General features: G+C 42.1%; 1 protein-coding gene across 3 annotated transcripts in view; it reads left to right on the forward strand.

Annotated features, from left to right (window-relative positions):
- Window positions 1–21,698, forward strand: part of LOC118359843 (metabotropic glutamate receptor 4-like) — a 311,869-nt gene extending 290,171 nt beyond the window's left edge. For all 3 annotated transcript variants that reach the window (XM_035738666.2, XM_035738667.2, XM_035738668.2), the window contains 3 exons: window positions 4,979–5,914; window positions 16,477–16,723; window positions 19,394–21,698. In XM_035738666.2, coding sequence (XP_035594559.1) covers window positions 4,979–5,914; window positions 16,477–16,723; window positions 19,394–19,443 — 1,233 coding nt within the window. In that variant the 3' untranslated portion in view covers window positions 19,444–21,698. The remainder of the gene's footprint in view (window positions 1–4,978; window positions 5,915–16,476; window positions 16,724–19,393) is intronic.
- The last annotated feature ends 1,362 nt before the right edge of the window (window positions 21,699–23,060 follow it).

Here is a 23,060-nt window from a genome sequence, read left to right on the forward strand (position 1 = left end):
TTTACTTCGCTGATTCAGATTCTGAACCAGGTCATTTCAGGTAACCTGCAGGCATCCAAAACATATGATAATATGATAACCTCCATAGCCAACATTGGCAGTAGAATGGCATTTCTGAAGAGCTCAGTGACTTTCAACGTGGCACCGTCATAGGATAACACCTTTCCAACAAGTCGGTTTGTCAAATTTCTGCCCTGCTAGAGCTGCCCCGGTCAACTGTAAGTGCTGTTATTGTAAAGTGGAAACATCTAGGAGCAACAATGGCTCAGCCTCGAAGTGGTAGGCCACACAAGCTCACAGAATGGGACCGCCGAGTGCTGAATCACTTAAAAATCATTTGTCCTCTGTTGCAACACTCACTACCGAGTTCAAAACTCCTTCTGGAGGCAACGTCAGCACAAGAACCGTTTGTTGGGAGCTTCTTGAAATGGGATTCCATGGCTGAGCAGCCGCACACAAGCCTAAGATCACCATGCACAATGCTAAGCATCGGCTGGAGTGGTGTAAAGCTCACCACCATTGGACTCTGGAGCAGTGGAAACGTGTTTTCTGGAGTGATGAATCACATCTGGCAGTCCGACGGATGAATCTTGGTGGATGCCAGGAGAGAACGCTACCTGCCCCAATGCATAGTGCCAACTGTAACGTTTAGTGGTGGAGAAATAATGGTTTGGAACTATTTTCATGGTTTGGGCAAGGCCCCTTAGTGCCAGTGAAGTGAAACCTTAACTCTGCTGTATACAATGACATTCTAGACGATTCTTTGCAGAAATGGTTTGTTGAGATCGTTGTGGAAGAACTTGACTGGCCTGCACAGAGCTCTGACCTCAACCCCATCAATTACCTTTGGGATGAATTGGAACACTGACTGTGAGCCAGGCCTAATCACCCAACATCAATGCACAACTTCACTAATGCACTTGTGGCTGAAAGGAAGCAAATCCCCGGCAGTAATGTTCCAACATCTAGCGGAAAGCCTTCCCAGAAGAGTGGAGGCTGTTATAGCAGCAAAGGGGGGACCAACTCCATATTGGTGTAGTCGTCTTGTTAGATGGTGTTTTTTTAAATGGTCCTTAAAAACAGATGTCTTTCATCCCACCCCCTTGTTTGGTTTTATTCTAATCCACTAAAAGTTAATTGAATTGTGCCCTCATGCATATGTAATATTCCTTTTTAATATGCAACAACATAAACAAGATAGTTGCGGCCACACTGTGATTTGTGTTAACTTTAACAGGCAGCTCAACCAAGTGGGTCATCTACATTTTGGCCAATTGTATTCCTGAATGCCAGTCATTGACCTAATGCACAGCCAACACTTCCTCCCCTTTCATAATAGGAGTTTACCCTAAGTTAATTATATTAATTATATTCAATTTAATGATTAATTAATCTATTAAGTTATATATTAATAGCTATTAATTCATATATTAATACCAAGATAGTGATATTTCTCCATATCTATTTTAGATTTAAGATTATAAAATAGTAACAAAAAGTATTGTTGTATTGACCTATTAATGAACTGCTGTTAATGTAAATGGTTAGCTTACTGATATACCCTAGATCCCTAGTTAACCATTGGTAATCTGAACATAGTAGACTACATAATTTCTCAAGAGCTGTCACTTCAGAATGGGGGGTGCTGTAGCTCTGCTGGTGTTGCTGTTCTGTCTGTCGAGGGCATGAGCTCAGGAAAGGAGGAGAGTGCAGGGGTCAGAGAATTACATCATTCAACAGTGATAATGAAGAGGTAGAGAGCAGGGTGAGCAATTCAGATTAAGAGACAAAGGCCTGAGGAAACAGAGACGACCCACAACTGACTGGCAAGGCCACCACACACACACCTGCAGTAGACTCCTCTCCCCCACTCCCTTCCCCTCCCTGCCTGCCTGCCATGTACCTAATCATACTTATACATGAATTATATATACCCATTGATTCTTAAAGAATATAACTTATAAATGCCTTATGAGCTTAGTTTAACTGTCGTACCCCATCAGAACCCCAAATAAAAGCCGGTTTTACACCAATGTTTGCAAAGAATGTAAATGTAAACAAACTCTCAAAACATGATTAAAACTATAATTTTGATATCATGAAGGGTCGGTCAGTCCTTGCATCCATACCTCTGTCTATGAATTTGAGAGTGATAACATTTCTACAGGCCCATACCTAAGCTTTTTACAAAAAAATAATCAAGTTAGCTACAGATCTTAATTTGATACTGTTTGCTAAAGCAGGAAACCAACAGGAAATCCAACAGGAAATGTGAATTATTATGTGTATTATAATTAATGGACATGTTTGTAGGGTGTGATACATTTTTCGTAAGGGAAAATCAAGTCAGAAATTTCAAAGGGAAAATTACAAACTTCAGAAGCCTTTTTAAACCTCAAGTTGTTAATTCAGGACAGTTATCCTGCAACAGGATATTTAAATTAAGATCCTACATCTGTACTGCAACTGTGTGTGTGTGGTGGCATGACCAGCCTTTGGCTCTCAATCTGAATTGCTCACCCCGTTCTCTACCTCGTCATTGTCACTCTGTTGAATGATGTCATTCTCTGACCTCTCCACTCTCCTCCTTTCCTGAGCTCATGCCCTCGACAGACAGAACAGCAACACCAGCAGAGCTACAGCACCCCTCATTCTGAAGTGACAGCTCTTCAGCTCGTCATTAATGGGTCAATAAATACTATCATTTTTGTGACTATCTTATAATCTTAAATCTAAAATAGAAATGGAGAAATATCAATTTATCTTGCAATTAATGGATGCCGTAATAGATTTCTTAATATACTGAACAAAAATATAAACACAACATGCAACAATTTCAAGATTTTACTGAGTTACAGTTCATATAAGGAAATCAGTCAATTGAAATAAATTCATCAGGCCCTGATCTATGGATTTCATATGACTGGGCAGGGACGCAGCCATGGGTGGGCCTAGGAGGGCATAGGCCCACCCACTGGGGAGCCAGGCCCAGCCAATCAGGATGAGTTTTTTCCCCACAAAAGGGATTTATTAGAGACAGAAATACTCCTCAGTTTCATTAGCTGTCTGGATGGCTGGTCTCAGACGATTCCGCAGGTGAAGAAGCCGGATGTGGAGGTCCTGGGCTGGTGTGGTTACATGTGGTTTTTAGTCTAGTTGGACATACTGCCAAATTCTATAAATCAACGTTGGAGTGGCTTATGGTAGAGAAATTAACATTAAATTCTCTGGCAGCAGCTCTGGTCGAAATTCCTGCAATCAGCATGCCAATTGCATGCTCCCTCAAAACTTGAGACATCTGTGGCATTGTGCTGTGTGACAAAACTGCACATTTTAGAGTGGCCTTTTATTGTCCCCAGCACAATGTGCACCTGTGTAATGGTCATGCTGTTTAATCAGCTTATCGATATGCCACACCTGCCATGTGGATGTATTATGTTGGCAAAGGAGAAATGCTCACCAACAGGCATGTAAACAAATCTGTGCAAAAAAATGAGCAAAATAAGCTTTTTGTGCACATGGAAAATTTCTGACATCTTTTATTTCAGCTCATGAAACATGGGACCAACACTTTACATACATGTTGTGTTAAAATGTTTGTTCCATTATAGATAGCAGATGAATATAATTAAGTTAGAAGGGTGAACTATTCTGTCGTTCTGCCTCTGTGCAAGGCAGTTAACCCACTGTTCCCTGGGCGCCGATGACATATATGTCAATTAAGGCAGCCCCACCTTTCTGATTCAGAGGGGTTGGGTTAAATGCGGAAAACACATTTCAGTTGAATGCATTCAGTTGTACAACTGACTAAGTATCCCCTTTTCCCTTTCCCTTATTTTGAAGGGACAGGAAGTGTTGGCTGGGCATTTGGCCAAGGACAGACATTTCACACCCAATTGTGAAAATAAGTATTTTTTTTGTTTATATGGGAAAACGAGACCAATAAAAAACAAGCCATTTTTCCGTTTTTGTATGAGATCATTTTGGCAATCAATTTTAAATTAAAATAAACATGTGATTTTTGTTTGGCATATTTTATCATCTCAACCACTGTAATTTAGTATGCCATTATCGGATTCCCATATATTTTTAAACACGTATTCAAAGACTGTTGAAAACCAGGAAGTGAACATGAGCAAAACCAAACCTCATTACCCCAAAAAAAATTTACCAATTGTGCATCAAATGGGAAATGACAACGTTTTAAAATGTTGTTGACCTCTAAAACTTAATCATTTCAGAATGATATAATTTCTAATATGTTGTTGTTTTACAATTTTTAGTAAATCTTGAAAAATATGCTCTACCAGGCGGTTGAGTTACCCATTAAAGGAATGCTATTAAGGCAAAGCTAGTGATAATGGACAATGGTGAAATATTGTTATGGGAATGTTTTATCTGTGCAAATACAAAAATCCTTTCAAATCCATATCAGTATTCCCTCTCTGGCTCTTATCTTCAATATGTTTCACAATATTATTCAGGACATCAGGACAAATCTACTGGTAATCTAAGCATATAAACTGTAAATGCATTCATTTACATGCATTTGACAAACAGATGTATCATATTTTATTAATATTTGATATCAGTTCTCATTTAACTAGGCCTATCTTCCATTTTAAGTAAATGAAGCAATGTAAATGAATGTATAATTCACTCCACTCCTTTATAATTTTTTAGATGATTTAAAAAGTCGATGCAAATTCCAATGCAAAATGTGTTTACTCTTATTGGGCAGCTCAACCGGCTGGTTTAAGTCATGCAAACAATTATTTATTTTTTAAATATTTTTGGGGTGCCAGTTAAAGGGTTAATGACTGTTTTATTTGCGTAATGTAATTTTTCGATAAGTGCAAATGTTAATCTAAGTTTAATCAAATTTCATTAGGCATATTCAAGGAAAAATGCTTTCATAAATTACACTAACAGTCACAGACAGAGAGATAACTCCACTCCTTCCCCTTCTCTCCACCAGACTAAGGAGATGCGGTGGCCTGGTGGGACATGGCAGGTACCCCAGTCTATCTGCAGTCAGCCCTGTCATCCTGGGGAGAGGAAGAAAACAGTGAAGGGTGTCCCCTGCTGTTGGCACTGTGAGCGCTGTGATGGCTACCAGTACCAGGCCGACACCTACAGCTGTAAGATGTGCCGCTTTGACCTGCGGCCCAACGAGAACCACACCGCCTGTGAGGCCATTCCGATCATCAAGCTGGAGTGGAGCTCCCCCTGGGCCGTCATCCCCGTCCTCATCGCTGTGCTGGGCATCATGGCCACCATGTTTGTGGTGGCCACCTTCATCCGCTACAATGACACCCCCATTGTGAAGGCATCAGGGCGCGAACTCAGCTATGTGCTGTTGACGGGCATCTTCCTGTGCTACGCCACCACTTTCCTCATGATCTCAGCACCTGACGTTGGAATCTGTTCCCTCCGACGGATCTTCCTAGGTCTGGGAATGAGTATTAGCTATGCAGCGCTGCTCACCAAGACCAACCGTATCTATCGCATCTTTGAGCAGGGCAAGATGTCAGTGAGCGCCCCCAGGTTCATCTCCCCAGCCTCCCAGCTGGTTATCACCTTCAGCCTGATCTCAGTGCAGCTCCTGGGGGTGTGCATCTGGTTCGGTGTGGACCCATCTCAGGCTATCATCGACTATGAGGACCAGCGAACGTCCAACCCGGACATGTCCCGCGGCGTGCTCAAATGTGACATCTCAGACCTTTCACTGATCTGCCTGCTTGGCTTCAGCATGCTGCTCATGGTCACCTGTACAGTGTATGCCATCAAGACCCGGGGGGTGCCAGAGACCTTCAATGAGGCCAAGCCCATCGGCTTCACCATGTACACCACCTGTATCGTCTGGCTAGCTTTCATACCCATCTTCTTTGGGACTTCACACTCAACAGAAAAGGTGAATGTTTACTTTAACAATTTTACTCTTGGTAATGATGCTTTTAAATGCATTACCTATTAATTCATAATCATCCAATTTTAAATGTTTTGTTGATGAACTTGACTTATATTATGATAGCAACATTTTTGTTTCATTATGTATCTTCAAAATTGTTTAAAACAATAATTTATGAAATTATTTAGTTATCCTTGACAGCCATTACTTATACTATCCTGTTTTGAGGAATTTTCCAATGTTGGCCGATTGAACTAGCTTGTAAAACTAGTTTGTAAGTAGCGAGCACCACGATGACAAACACATTAAATTCACTCGTGTATGCCGAGGATTTGTGAAATCTGTCCAAGAGCAAATGCCATTGAAGCTAATCACAGAAAGGGCGAAAAAGCATGTGATCCTCCTAGAAGAGAACAAAACTGGTCTACAACCCCGTGTCTCGAAAAATAATACACATTCATAGGTTTTGATATTATGCATAATGTGTACAATTTAATTTAGAGTCGCCCACTCTATATATAAACTCCCAGTCATTTATTGGGTAAATCACCAACGTTTCGGGATCACTGTGACCCTGAATGTTTTTTTTTATAGCTTATAGTTTATTCGCCGTTAGTCAAAACCTCTACAGTCGTGGCCAAAAGTTTTGAGAATTACACAAATATACATTTTTACAAAAGTTTGCTGCGTCAGTGTCTTTAGATATTTTTGTCAGATGTTACTATGGAATACTGAAGTATAATTACAAGCATTTCATAAGTGTCAAAGGCTTTTATTGACAATTACATGAAGTTGATGTAAAGAGTCATTATTTGCAGTGTTGACCCTTCTTTTTCAAGACCTCTGCCATCTGCCCTGGCATGCTGTCAATTAACTTCTGGGCCACATCCTGACAGATGGCAGCCCATTCTTGCATAATCAATGCTTGGAGTTTGTCAGAATTTGTGGGGTGTTGTTTGTCTACCCGCCTCTTGAGGATTGACCACAAGTTCTCAATTGGATTAAGGTCTGGGGAGTTTCCTGGCCATGGACTCAAAATGTCGATGTTTTGTTCCCCGTGCCACTTAGTTATCACTTTTGCCTTGTGGTAAGGTGCTCCATCATGCTGGAAAAGGCATTGTTCGTCACCAAACTGTTCCTGGATGGTTGGGAGAAGTTGCTCTCGGAGGATGTGTTGGTACCATTCTTTATTCATGCCTGTGTTCTTAGGCAAAATTGTGAGTGAGCCCACTCCCTTGGCTGAGAAGCAACCCCACACATGAATGGTCTCAGGATGCTTTACTGTTGGCATGACACAGGACTGATGGTAGCGTTCACCTTGTCTTCTCCGGACAAGCTTTTTTCCGGATGCCCCAAACAATCGGAAAGGGGATTCATCAGAGAAAATTACTTTACCCCAGTTCTCAGCAGTCCAATCCCTGTACCTTTTGCAGAATATCAGTCTGTCCCTGATGTTTTTCCTGAAGAGAAGTGGCTTCTTTGCTGCCCTTCTTGACACCAGGCCATCCTCCAAAAGTCTTTGCCTCACTGTGCGTGCAGATGCACTCACACCTGCCTGCTGCCATTCCTGAGCAAGCACTGCACTGGTGGTGCCCCTATCCCACAGCTGAATCAACTTTAGGAGATGGTCCTGGCGCTTTCAGGACTTTCCTGGGCACCCTGAAGCCTTCTTCACAACAATTGAACCGCTCTCCTTGAAGTTCTTGATGATCCAATAAATGGTTGATTTAGGTGCAATCTCACTGGCAGCAATATCCATGCCTGTGAAGCCCTTTTTGTGCAAAACAATGATGATTGCACGTGTTTCCTTGCAGGTGATCATGGTTGATAGAGGAAGAACAATGATTCTAAGCACCACCCTCCTTTTGAAGCTTCTAGTCTGTTATTCGAACTCAATTAGCATGACAGAGTGATCTCCAGCCTTGTCCTCGTAAACAGTCACACCTGTGTTAATGAGAGAATCACTCTTTTTGTGGCAGGGCTGAAATGCAGTGGAAATGTTTTTGGGGGATTCAGTTAATTTGCATGGCAAAGAGGGACTTTGCAGTTAATTGCAAATCATCTGATCACTCTTTATAATATTCTGCAGTATATGCAAATTGTGATCTTACAAACTGAGGCGGCAGACTTTGTGAAAATTAATATTTGCCATTCTCAAAACTTTTGTCCACGACTGTACATACAATCATTTTCTCTTGGTGTGCGCTAGCTCATATTTCTTATTCGGTCTCTGTTGGGTATCATAAATGTACTGTCTGTATTGAGGACTATCGCTGTAGGAAACAAAGCAGCCATTGAATGTCCCTACAGTAATAGTCCAATTACTGAGGTAAGCTGTTTAGGAAGGTCATTTGGCAATACAAAGAAAACCGTGGCCATCTTTACGATGGTGAGAGCTGCATGGTAATTGCTGTTATTTTCAAAGAAAAGCATACAATCATGTTAACATATACACCCCGGGGGGACAGTTTGGCTGAGCATAAGACATGTGATTCATCAGAGTGAGACCTGCAATCTTGTACACCCACAGAAGTTAGCACTGGCAGCATGTTTGTATTATATTGGCAGGTTGACATTTATTGTCATGAATATTGCCCTGAAGGCAGAACTGAGGGATATCCGCTAGATAGGCCATCCACAAAGTCCAAATTTGCTGTATTTTTTTCTTTTTGTAATTTTAAAATTGGGTGAGGCATTAGGTTAAGCAGTGTGGTTAGAGTTTAAAATCAGATTTTATGATTTTGTGGCTGTGCCAGCTAGTGACCACTCAGCAGAGCTGCCTCCAGAACGAGATGCACATTTTTATTTATTTTTATTTTGTTAACTAGGAAAAATGCTAGCCTGCCTTTTATTAGTTGTGGTTAGTGTATACAATGTACATTAGGGATACATTGCTTCACTTTAACATTTTAAGGCAATCTTTTGAGGATATGAAGTGCCAAACTCTCCGGGAACTACAGAAAAAAATAGCAAATATCTTTTGGATCCCCTGCTGTAGATGTTTTTGTTATAAAGATAAGTTCTGAATCATGTGAACAATTAGCTCTAATTGAATCACCTTGCAATCAAATGGAAGGAGTCTTGTTTCATAAGAAGGCTCTTGTTCATTTTTTTCCCCCCTTGAGGCCCCCACACCGGTCTTTTTTCCCCCTTGAGGCCCCCACATCGGTCCTTTTTTTCCCTTGAGGCCCCCATACCAGCCCTTTGTTTTCCCCTTTAGGCTCCCACACCAACCCATTAACATTTTGCGCAAAAAAAAAAAGATTTGACAGGCCCACTGGGCTAAAAATGGACCAGCCCATCTTGCATTTGCACAAAATGCTAGATGGCCAGTTCGCCCCTGCTCCTGCTTGACTGGCAGGAGGAGTAGAGTCAGCCTAGGAGATTGTGGGTGGTAGCAGTAGACTGGCAGGTAGCGATAGGGCTCTGTTAATTGTGTCATTGTCTCCTGGTTGAAAGGAGGGTGGCACAGCACCAATCTCTCCTCTGTGTTTGATAAGGAGGACAATGCAGCTGATTGGCAGGGTTGTCAGGACAGTGCTAATCATGCATGACGATATGCCATGCTCTGCCAATCTGGGATGTTTAACTTCTATGTAGAGACAATGGAGAGCATGGGTTTACATTGCTATGGCCATACACATGACATAAAGCTTAAAGAGCAAATATAAGGTTTGCATAATGTATTCTTTAAATAAATAAATAAAAACATCTTTAAGGTCTATCCAATGGTTTCTTCAAAGTTTTATAAATAGGGAAGCACTGCAGCAAAAATGGAAAGAGGTGTATTACAGTATGTTCTGTACTGTACTGTGGAAGCAGATGACACATGCTCATTTAAAGCACAAAACAGCCTTAAATATATCCCTTATCTGGTCTTACTTCAAAGGAAGCTTATGCTGGCTTCCAACCATTGCAAATGACAATAAGTAATGACTAACATCTCGAGCATTTTTGCTGCAATTAACAAACCTCAGCCAATGGGAATACAGAACTAAAAAAATGCAGAAATAACCATTCCTGGATGCAGCTAATCTTATTAATACATTAATGTTCTGATGTTTTCATCTGTTTGGAGACGCTGCGTGATATCAGGAACCCAGATACATTTCTGGCACGTGGGATAATGCAGAGAAGTTAGAGGTAGGACTGTGGATGGGCAGGAGTGTAACCGTGGCTGCTCGAACCGAGGACCTGTTTCATGAGGCTGCCCCCATCTCACTTAACGGTCCCTGGCAATGTCTGCCTTCCACTGACAAAGGCGCCAGCATGCACTGGGCCAGGGATAGGACCATTTGGATGGTACTGTAGCTGCAGTCAGGTGCAGGCAGTCAACATGAGGCACGGCTGGAGACAGTCCATTATGTTTGATTGATCCAACCCTGCAATCCAAGTGCTGCAGCCCCAACTCCAACCAGGTCTGGCAATTCCATACAAATATGCATCATTTGATCATCTTAAACGATAAGGCTTTTGTTTCTAAGGTATTTCTTAAGGATAATAGGGTGCTCATATTTTGGTCATTTAAACCTATACGACGATGTGAATGTAGTTACCTTTAGCACCTCAAACTATGGAATGAAAGGCAGGGGCTGAAATAGCAGCTGGCTGGAGGGAGCACAGATTTGATGCCTAATCACTTCGGAGAGAAAGGTTTTTCTGCTCCTAGAACAGAAATAATGGCTTTGCATGCTGGAGTCTGTCTATCGAGCACCGTTTTCCTGCTGTGGCATGAGGCACATTGGCGATCGTATCAGTTTGTCAAGGCGAATCTATCTGGATGAGGCCGATGGACGGGGACAGGGGTCCTGGCCCCCCACACAGAGGTACTCCACCCTGTACTCCGGAGAGGCAGCAATATTGTGCCGGGCTCACTCAGGGACGTGTGTAATCTTCTCAGGAGATTACATACTCCCCCTCAGTCCCCCTATCGCTCTTTCTTTGCTCAGGCATCCTTTCTTCTCAACCAACCTTTCTTTAGGGGCTTCATATACTGCATACAGAACATGTTATGATTCAGTAATACATTATTTTATTTTGTTGAGTCTTTGGGACACATGGCAGGCAGCACAACCTCTTTAAATTTATATTATTGGCTGACTGAAGTTAGAGGTGTCAAAGCAACACTATAACTATTGTTAGATTAGTTATAGCTGTTGACATTCTCATGACAGAGGACCTGTCGGGTTATTCCCTGTTGCCATACTGCTCAGTCACTCATGATGTCTGCAAATGTAATGTCAGTCTCCACCTCAGGCAAATCTGTTAGGGAGGTGGCTGGGAGCTGTGTTTCCAATTTACACCCTTCTCACTTCTTTCATCAGTCTCGGAATAGCTCAGCAACCCTATCCCAAAGGGAGATGGAATTATGTTCCAAATAAAAAGTTGTTAACAAAAAGTATTTTTCAGTTTTGTAAGAGGATAGCCGTGATATATGTTCACCACAGAGAGTACATTTATCTGATCACAATCTTCCAATCTTCAACGTATTATCTTCTTTATTTTTTACAGACGGAGTGCTTTTTTATTGATGATGTTGTTTTCTACTACCATGCTGAATCAGCCGTACAGTCTAACAATGCAACCAGATGACCTATATGATCTAACTTTCTTCGCATACCTTTTTATATATATATATTTATTCATTTTCTGTTTCTTTTCCATAAACTTAACTTCAAAACACTCTCCTGCAACCCGCCTCACCAATTTATATATTTTTTAAAAAGTATTAGTTACCTCAAATCTGAAATCCTCCATAGAAGCTAGCCAGAAGCTAGCCTGAAGCTAACCAGAAGCTAGTCAGAAGCTAGTTAGCTTCTTTACTGGCTAATTCGTTAGTATTCAGCTAACCACGGTTTGTGGTCATCAGCTATCCTTTAGCTCGAAAATCTTTTGCCAGTTTTCTGCGGCTCGGACCGGAACATACCGGACCTATTTTCTCTTCATGTCCCTGGATTTCAACCGCAAGCTCTGGACATTTACACCTGGATCTCGCAGCTAGCTAGTTGCTATCCATGTGACTATCGGCTTACGTTGATCCCGAAGCAAACATCAATTATTCCGGAGCTAGCCAGCTGAAGAGTTCCATCAGCCACTCCTGGGCTACAATCACCTATCCGGACCCGTTTTACTGGTGGAGCCCCACCAGGCCTTGACAACTGGACTACCGACGTTATCTGCCCGAGGGAGTTATCCAGCTGGCTCCTCCGTCGCGACGTTACCTGAACCCCCATCTGCGGTCCATTTATCGTTAGCTGTCTTATCGGCTGCTATCTGAATAGATCTATCGGACAATTTTTTTCTTTTTTTTTCTTGGGCCTCTATAACTATATCTATTATTTTGCGAATTGGATTCATCCCCTCTACCACACGGAACCCCACTAATCCTACCGACGGAAACGCACGAGGTGGCTAAAAACAGACCTCCATCCTATGCTAGCTTGCTTCCTATGGCCCGGCTAGTTGTCTGAATCGCCGTGACCCCAACCAACCTCACTACTCACTGGACCCTTTTGATTACTCGACTAAGCATGCCTCTCCTTAATGTCAATATGCCTTGTCCATTGCTGTTCTGGTTAGTGTTTATTGGCTTATTTCACTGTAGAGCCTATAGTCCTGCTCACTATACCTTATCCAACCTATTAGTTCCACCACCCACACTTTCGATGACATCTCCTGGTTTCAATGATGTTCCTAGAGACAATCTCTCTCATCATCACTCAATACCTAGGTTTACCTCCACTGTATTCACATCCTACCATTCCTTTGTCTGTACATTATACCTTGAAGCTATTTTATCTCCCCCAGAAACCTCCTTTTACTCTCTGTTCCAGGCGTTCTAGACGACCAATTCATATTGCTTTTAGCCGTACCCTCCTCCTCTTTTCCTCTGGTGATGTAGAGGTGAATCCAGGCCCTGCAGTGCCTAGCTCCACTCCTATTCCCCAGGCGCTCTCTTTTGATGACTTCTGTAACCGCAATAGCCTTGGTTTCATGCATGTTAACATTAGAAGCCTCCTCCCTAAATGTGTTTTATTCACTGCTTTAGCACACTCTGCCAACCCGGATGTTCTAGCTATGTCTGAATCCTGGTTTAGGAAGACCACCAAAAATTCTGAAATTTTCATCCCTAACTACAACATTTTCAGACAAGATAGAACTGCCAAAGGGGGCGGTGTTGCAATCTACTGCAGAGATGGACAGAACTCTGCAGGCTTATTATCTAACCAACGTGCCCTCGAAATACACCTCTGTGGTCTTCAACCAAGATCTCAGCGATCACTGCCTCATTGCCTGCATCCGTAATGGATCAGCGGTCAAACGACCTCCACTCATCACTGTCAAACGCTCCCTGAAACACTTCAGCGAGCAGGCCTTTCTAATCGACCTGGCCGGGGTATCCTGGAAGGATATTGATCTCATCCCGTCAGTAGAGGATGCCTGTTTTTTTTAAATGCCTTTCTAACCATCTTAAATAAGCATGCCCCATTCAAGAAATGTAGAACCAGGAACAGATATAGCCCTTGGTTCTCCCCAGACCTGACTGCCCTTAACCAACACAAAAATGTCCTATGGCGTTCTGCATTAGCATTGAACATCCCCCGTGATATGCAGTTTTTCAGGGAAGCTAAAAACCAATATACACAGGCAGTTAGAAAAGCCAAGGCTAGCTTTTTCAAGCAGAAATTTGCTTCCTGCAACACTAACTCAAAAACGTTCTGGGACACTGTAAAGTCCATGGAGAATAATAAAACCTCCTCCCAGCTGCCCACTGCACTGAAGATAGGAAACACTGTCACCATTGATAAATCCACTATAATTGAGAATCTCAATAAGCATTTTTCTACGGCTGGCCATGCTTTCCACCTGGCTACCCCTACCCGGTCAACAGCACTGCACCCCCTACAGCAACTTGCCCAAGCCTTCCCCATTTCTCCTTCTCCCAAATCCAGTCAGCTGATGTTCTGAAAGAGCTGCAAAATCTGGACGCCTACAAATCAGCCGGGCTAGACAATCTGGACCCTTTCTTTCTAAAATTATCTGCCGAAATTGTTGCCACCCCTATTACTAGCCTATTCAACCTCTGTTTCGTGTCGTCTGAGATTCCCAAAGATTGGAAAGCAGCTGCGGTCATCCCCCTCTTCAAAGCAGGAGACACTCTTGACCCAAACTGCTACAGACCTATATCTATCCTACCCTGCCTTTCTAAGGTCTTCAAAAGCCAAGTCAACAAACAGATTACCAACCATTTCGAATCTCAACATACCCTCTCTGCAATCTGGTTTCAGAGCTGGTCATGGGTGCATCTCAGCCACGCTCAAGGTCCTAAATGATATCTTAACCACCATCGATAAGAAACATTACTGTGCAGCAGTATTCATTGATCTGGCCAAGGCTTTCGACTCTGTCAATCACCACATCCTCATCGGCAGACTTGACAGCCTTGGTTTCTCAAATGATTGCCTCGCCTGGTTCACCAACTACTTCTCTGATAGACTTCAGTGTGTCAAATCGGAGGGTCTGTTGACCGGACCTCTGGCAGTCTCTATGGGGGTGCCACAGGGTTCAATTCTCGGACCGACTCTCTTCTCTCTATACATCAATGATGTCGCTCTTGCTGCTGGTGAGTCTCTGATCCACCTCTACGCAGACGACACCATTCTGTATACTTCTGGCCCTTCTTTGGACACTGTGTTAACAACCCTCCAGGCAAGCTTCAATGCCATACAACTCTCCTTCCGTGGCCTCCAATTGCTCTTAAATACAAGTAAAACTAAATGCATGCTCTTCAACCGATCGCTGCCTGCACCTGCCCGCCTGTCCAAGATCACTACTCTGGACGGCTCTGACTTAGGATACGTGGACAACTACAAATACCTAGGTGTCTGGTTAGACTGTAAACTCTCCTTCCAGACCCACATCAAACATCGCCAATCCAAAGTTAAATATAGAATTGGCTTCCTATTTTGCAACAAAGCATCCTTCACTCCTGCTGCCAAACATACCCTTGTAAAACTGGCCATCCTACCAATCCTCGACTTCGGCGATGTCATTTACAAAATAGCCTCCAATACCCTACTCAACAAATTGGATGCAGTCTATCACAGTGCCATCTGTTTTGTCACCAAAGCCCCATATACTACCCACCATTGCGACCTGTACGCTCTCGTTGGCTGGCCCTCGCTTCATACTTGTCGCCAAACCCACTGGCTCCAGGTCATCTACAAGACCCTGCTAGGTAAAGTCCCCCCTTATCTCAGCTCACTGGTCACCATAGCATCACCCACCTGTAGCACGCGCTCCAGCAGGTATATCTCCCTGGTCACCCCCAAAACCAATTCTTCCTTTGGCCCCCTCTCCTTCCAGTTCTCTGCTGCCAATGACGGGAACGAACTACAAAAATCTCTGAAACTGGAAACACATCTCCCTCACTAGCTTTAAGCACCAGCTGGCAGAGCAACTCACAGATTACTGCACCTGTACATAGCCCATCTATAATTTAGCCCAAACAACTATCTCTTTCCCTACTGTATTTATTTTATTTTATTTATTTATTTATTTTGCTCCTTTGCACCCCATGGTTTTTATTTCTACTTTGCACATTCTTCCACTGCAAATCTACCATTCCATTGTTTTACTTGCTATATTGTATTTACTTTGCCACCATGGCCTTTTTTTGCCTTTACCTCCCTTATCTCACCTCATTTGCTCACATTGTATATAGACTTGTTTCTACTGTATTATTGACTGTGTGTTTGTTTTATTCCATGTGTAACTCTGTGTTGTTATATGTGTCGAACTGCTTTGCTTTATCTTGGCCAGGTCGCAGTTGTAAATGAGAACTTGTTCTCAACTTGCCTACCTGGTTAAATAAAGGCGAAATAAAAATAAAATAAATAAAAAATCTGACCTATATGATCATTTAATTCCATTGAGAATATTATATAATTTATATGGAAAAATCACTCTCAGGCACACTCTTAGGCATTGTATTGATGTTCTCAAGATGTCTCTCCTCGATCCTTGCATATAGCCATGTTTTCTGTGCACAGCTGTGAGTCACAGCTGTCTTTACACTGAGTCGATTCCAACCCCTCTACCGCAGCCCGGGACCGAGGGCAAGACATCTGTAGTACAGTCACTCATTGCGAGGCCTCCTTCATTAGTCACATATCATAAACAAACAAATAAACACACCAATAAAAACACAAACAGGAGTTGATGAATCATGCAATGAGCACTTGAAAACAGAACAGTTTGCATGTGTCCACTCCATGTGTGTTATTACATCTGATGGTGGGGATTTGATATTACTGGAATATCTACTAGGATACTTAAGTGCACTCGTACATGTCTAAGTAGAGTTGTTTTTGTTGTAGTCTTGCATAAACAATGTATAACTTGTACTAGAATGTACTCTCACAAAGCCAAAGGTCAATGCTGTCGTGGGGAACTATATCTTGAGTAGGCTACCCTCGTCTTACTCTCTGAAACTGGATAATTTCTGTCTTACCTTATAACAATGTTTCTCTTTTTCTTCTCCATCTCCATCCTCTCCTCCACAGATGTACATCCAGACCATGACTCTGACCATTTCCGTGAGCCTGAGTGCCTCTGTGTCTCTGGGGATGCTCTACATGCCCAAGGTCTACGTTGTCCTCTTCCACCCGGAGCAGAACGTGCCCAAGCGCAAGCGCAGCCTCAAGGCTGTGGTCACCGCGGCCACCATGTCCAACAAGTTCCCCACTAAGGGCGGCCTCCGGCCCAATGGAGAAGCCAAGTCTGAGCTGTGTGAAAGCCTGGAGACACAAGGTTAGCACCAAGGGCCTTGGGTTAGGGATGGAGCAAGAGGGGAATAGAGATCAGGGAGGAGAGAGGAAATAAGGACACATGTTTAGTTATTACAGCACTCTGTCCTTGAGTTTATGCCTTAAAGTCATTGAGCAATTTCGAGGGGAAATTATTGGGCTATAAAAATGAAAAACAATCCTCGCTTTTATGTAAACTTAATTGATTTCATTGTTATTTTACACCTCAACAGCTTTGGGAAATTAGCTGGTGTTATTTTCAGGGTGCAGGGAATTGGAAGGGCATTTTTTCCCCTGCCAACCCGTGTGGCATTAAGCATTGGCTGATGCTCTAAAACGTGGTACTGTCTGCAAGCAGGACATAAAGAGCAGAACGGGGTGATGTGGATCGATAGGAAAGGCTTCATATTCAGGCATCATACCGTAGAGCTGGCCAGGTGTATTAGCTCTCCAGCCTCCAGCCATTTCATTGGTGCAATAGCAGTCAGGATTATTGCTCCAGCAGTTCAGCTCCATCCGACAGTAACACAGCTGCCGTGGGCGGAATGAGCAAATGCCATAATTGTAAAAACATGTATTGCAAATCATGGGGAAATAATTAGATTTATGGATAGTCACACTCATTCATCCATGCAGAATGATGTTTCCCTGTATCTAATGCATCATCAGTAAATATTCCAATCACCTTTGGAGAACCAAAGCCAATGTTGTGAACATGTTTGGAATTCTTGATTATAGTGCTATTTTAAATATCCAGTTGCACTTTCTCTGAATGTGTAGGAAGCAGGAGATGTGGCCATGTGTCATTTTTGTGTTTATGTAAACTTTCAATATGGGGATTGTCACAGAGAATGCTACAAGGAGACAATGGAAATGGAAAAAATGATTTTAGCCCCCATGAGAGATGCTTCCCCAACTTCACAGTTTGACACCTATACCATGACCCCTCTGGCCCAATAACAGCTGCTCTTTGTGCTTGTGTGTCAGACTGTGATGAGGGAGGGGATCCCTGTGAGAGACTTTAGACACACAGGTAACGGATGGAGAGCCTCTATCAACTTGCCTCTATCACTGACCACGTTTTACCCCATTTACTTTGTGCTAATGTTCAGTTGGATCCTATGCCTGCCTAAGCTATGTTTGCACTAAAACTCACCCACAGCTATAGCACCTTAGATTGTGTCAGACAGTTCTCATGCTCACATACACACCCTTGACACACAGACGTTGATGTCGGTAGACAATGTTGGCGTGTTGTACTGCAAATGGCCTGAGAGCGTGGTAACAGCCTGATGGCAGCCGATGCAGGGAGATGACACCACTCTGGGCTGAATGCGGGGGACAAGTGATAGCCGCACGTCCCCTGTAATTTGTTTCCCATGTTGACAAACTGAGGAATGTTCTGTAATTGCTGTAAAACAACAATAAGAGGGGTAGGAGGGCAAAGACAGATGGATCTGCCAGCTCCAATTCTTTCTGGACCATCTATTTTTTATCTTGGCCTCGGAGCGCATAAATATTTAAATAAGGCTCATTTATCAGCTCTGGGAGAGGTTCTGGGTGGAATGGAGGGTATGCCCCCCCCACTATACATCCCTTCCCTCCAGTACCATTGCCCTCCAACCACCCAAGCTGTCAGCAGTCGGCGCTCAGATTTATCCGCTCTGACTCACCCAATCAGTGAATGCTGTTGTGGACAAGATTGTCAGATTTGTGTGGCGATTACACTGCAGAACGAGCAAGCTGATGACGGTGATATTTAGAGAGGACACACCATACGTACACACACACACATAAATGGGTGTGTATGGCAGGTAGAGACATATGGTAATGTTGGGTCACAGCATGTTAGGACACTGCCAGCACTGGTCTCTCAGTCCACTGATGGCTGTTATCCCCTAAGGCCATCTCCCCTGGATTGTCTGTTCATGGCTGTGACACCAAAGCCAATCCGAAAGCTCTATGCTTTTCTTCAATGGTGTTATGTCTATCGACATGGTGCCGCTGCATGCTTTCATTGGTGCAGAGAGATCTGCATGTAATTACGGAGCCTTGCATTTGAATGAGTACTAATTACATCACATACTACTGTATACTGTTTGTTAAACTAACTAACAGCTGCAAAGGGTACTTTACCATGAAATAGTCTTCACTTATAGGTGAAGTTGCAATTACTGGTTACAATTTGTATTTTATAGTCCATTCCAGGACTATATATATAACCATGTGGAGACATGTTACAACAGCATCCTGATAAGGAATCCAATATTAGTTGTGTTACTAGCCGTAGCCACATCTGTACCCTGCTCTGCCCGACTTTGCATCAGATCAAGGAAATCGCAATTTATGTGCAATTTACAGTTGGCAACACATTTCTCAGGAAGTGAAATCATTATTTTAATACTAACCACAAAACATGAACATTTTACTCACTGCTTGCTATTCATATCAATTACCCTCTTTCACTGTTGGTTCCACCTGTACTCCCTGGTGACACTTGGGTCTGATAAAGTCATGCATAAATAGAACCTGTGCAAGCAATCACCTTAATGCACTGGAAGATGAGCCCCTCACAGATGGTTAAATTAGCCTTTAATGAATTGCCAACATCTTCATCCACATCTTTTCCTTTCTCTCTTTTCTTTCTCTTCCTCTCTCATGACCCTATTCACAGCATTGGCCTCCAAGCAGACATACATCAGCTACAGTAACCATGCCATCTAAGAAACAGACCGTGGAGACCCGGCTCAGAAGCTACGACCTGCGTGTGGAATGAACGAACACCAGAACTGGAGCACCAAGATGCAAAAGCAGTGGGACATGGGGAGAAAGGAGAATTATCATTCAACTTCTTGAACAGATGTCACTATTTTCAAGAGGACCAGTCAATGCAAGGATATTGAATGCCAAACAAAAGCAGTGGGGAGGCTCCTAGTGGGGCGGGGAGGTGCAGGTTTCAGGCAGATATGACAGTGATGTCTCCCCATCCCCTTTGTGACATGTCACAGAGACATCAGACAGTCACATTTCCAAATTATAGTCAGTGTTTTCCTTCTGGAGTTTATAGAACAGCTTTTCTCTTCTGGTGTTTTGTCTGAATCTGATGAACTCCCTGGCTAACTCCCTGACAAACACCCTGTTCTGTAGTGAATTGAGTTTTCTCTCTGTGTGCAGCGGTGTTGTATCTCTCTCTACCAGTGGTAATGTGCAATTATTTGCTTCCCCTTCTTCTCTGTCCTTTCCAATGAGGGTGAAAGGCTGAACACAATATCTAATTAGTCAATAAGACAAATCTGTCAAAAGAAGTATGTATAAGCAGATGAAAAAGCATGTTTTTGCTGTGGGTTTGTCTTCGTTCAAGCCCCCAAAAAACAGAATATTAACCCTCAGGCTCTGTAGCATTTACATTATGTTGTCATCGTTTTAATGAAGGTCATAGTTGTGAAACAGAGAAAACAAATATGCAACTTTCCAACATCGGAATATTCATTGTTACAGCATGGGTCCAGTAAATGTTTCCTTGCCATCGTGGACAGTACATAAATATATCAGTGGGTTTTCCCAGATGATGGCTATACCATATCTGACACCATCTTTATGGTCCTTGTGTATAGTCCTAGAGCATGCCTGTGGGAGCATAATATGTACCGTGCTGTGTTTTCAAAATCTATGGAATGCAACATGTGAGAGGATTGCGGTTCAACAGTCCCAGTGGCGTTATCATTGTGGACTATTACACACGTGGTACTTTTTTTTGCAGATGAACGGAAGATAAAAAATACGAGAAACAGCCATAAGAATTAGCTAACAAGTAAAAGCATTGTATGTACTCCACATCCTATTTTTCTGTGAAATACAGCCTCAACACTACAGCCCATAGACAGCTGAAGGGCAATGCTTCACTGCATCCAACCTGGCATCTTTACATGTTAGACGATCCTTTCACGGCCTTGTTCCATTAGAATTTCTGAAGTTCCATCTCAACATGTGAAGAATTTGGAATCTGTACCAGAAATGTCGAACATAACATAGCATTTGTTGGCATGTTAGGTAATGGTACAAAACACACTCTTTGGAACATCAGCAGTGTTCACTATCCTTCGTTATGTTATTGAATCTTTTTCCAGGCACCTGTGATTTCAGTAAAAGCGCATGTTGCTTCCATGTTACTCAGAGAGAGGAAGTCGTTCCAAATCCACAAGTCAATTAGCTTTAAGAGTAAGCCTACCCCTGCCAGGTCAACAGAGGAAACCACTGCGTAAAAATAACAACAAACACAGTTCTCATCTCCTTCTGTATTGTGTCCTGGATCCAATGTTGTTAGTCATACTGTGTTTTTAGTCTAATTTCATCATTCCATTTCTGGAAATGTACTTGGCGTTAATGTTCTAGTATCAAAGCCAGTCACTTAATATAGTAAGAAATAGATTGGCAAGATGCTGTGTCACAGCCATTCATATCATGATGTGAATAGCCATTGGAGAAATGATCCAATAAGCTCCAGAACGAAAACTACTGTAAAAAAAAAAAAAAAAAAAAAAAAGTTTATAAATAAGATTGGAGAGAGGACAACCCCGTCTGTTAATTTATGATTCTCAGCTCTCTGCTTCAACAAAGATCCCAGATGTTGCAGCAAAATAAAATGTTTGTATTTTTCATTGTTTAAAGATAGTGTTGTCTGATTGTTTTGTGTTTGTGAATATGATGATTTACTGCTTTAAGCCTCCAATTCATCTCATTTTTTCCAACACTATGTCCGTGTTGCAAAATAGAGTGTGTAAGTGCTGAATGGCAAGTTAATGTACGTTATTAAAAATGGATTGATCATGTCTGCTTTATGTACTGACCTATTAAAAAAGAACAAAAACAAAACAGAAAAAATACAGTGCCTGGATATTTATGAATTATCTATAGAAAACATGAAAATGTGTAGAGCATGTCAATTTTTATACAAGATATTTCTAATAAAATACTGTTTTGCAAAAAAACTAAACTGTTGCTTTTTTTATTGTTAAGGTCAGAATATGACATGTTATTGATAACCTTATCTCTGGGGAAATCATAGTACTCTTGGAGTCCAAAAGATAGAGATATAGAGCCCAGGAGATGTGGGGAGAGCTTTTTACTTGAGCCAGATGGGGGGGGTCATTAAAACCCCAGCCTTGTTTTTTTTGTGGGCTTTTTTTTTCAGTTTAAAGGGATGTCACTTCTATTACAGACAACGTGGTCAAGTGTGACATACTGTAGATCCCTGAAAATTGATTCAAATTCCAAAAGTGTTCTTTGAGTGGAGAGAAGGATCTCTAATTTCCCACAACCCCCACTACCCCACACAAAAAAAATGAGTTGTTACAGAAAAACAAGTCTAAGTGGAAAATTCTGAAGTGAAGGATTTTTCGAGCGGGGATGGTGATTAATCATGTTAGTAAAAATGGCAGGAGAATAACAAGATCCATTGCACCAGCTCTGTTATTTCATACCATTGTTTTCATTGCCTAATTATTCTTGATACTTACTTGAGAGACCAAGATAAATTCACACTAAGTGTAAGAGAGTTCAGCTACCCAGTCTTGTTCAGCTGAACTGTATCCTGTTCCAATCCATAAATAGTAGTTTACATATGCAGATCACAAAATGTAAGGCGATTAAAAAATAAATAAAAAATTACATAAAAGCTAAGGAAAAGAATAGCCTGGAGACATTGACACTGACAGTGCTCACTCTTCAGTGTCAAAGAACAGCTAAGGCAAGTGTTATTCTATAACTGAGAGTGATGACATACAGTATACCACATGCTGTATCTGTCAGTAAGAAACACATGTTGTAGTTTTCATCTGTTGTGTTGTTTTGTCATGTATCGAAACACGAGGCGCAGACCTAAACCTATCTAACATCCACATAAAATATATCTGAAGCTATATTGTATACATTTTCATATGACATATAGAAAAGAAAGAAAAAGTAATGAATCTATTTTACATGGTGAATCCTTGTTGGTATTAAAGGAACAGATAGGGAATTCTAACTACTGCGTGTCTAAGATGCCACCTGGGGGATAAGTGAAGGTGAATTTCCACATTTAAATCAGACAGCATATCCCATCCAGGCATTTGCATGGCCTAGGGCCAAATCTGAGCCTTTGCAACATACTGATACTGGCAACGCTCATAATATTGCACATCGTCATTTCCACTGTTGAATCATAAAAGCCATGTGGTCTGCCAAGGGAAATGTTGTCAGGGGGATTGCTAGAAAGATGAATGGATGTTACCATCTGCCAGAGATAGAAAACGAAAAAGTGGAAGGGATTGAGGTGGATTTACTGAAAGACTGTAGAGCTC

Source organism: Oncorhynchus keta, chromosome 27 (assembly GCF_023373465.1).
Source record: "Oncorhynchus keta strain PuntledgeMale-10-30-2019 chromosome 27, Oket_V2, whole genome shotgun sequence".
In the NCBI taxonomy this organism is placed as follows: Eukaryota; Metazoa; Chordata; class Actinopteri; order Salmoniformes; family Salmonidae; genus Oncorhynchus; species Oncorhynchus keta.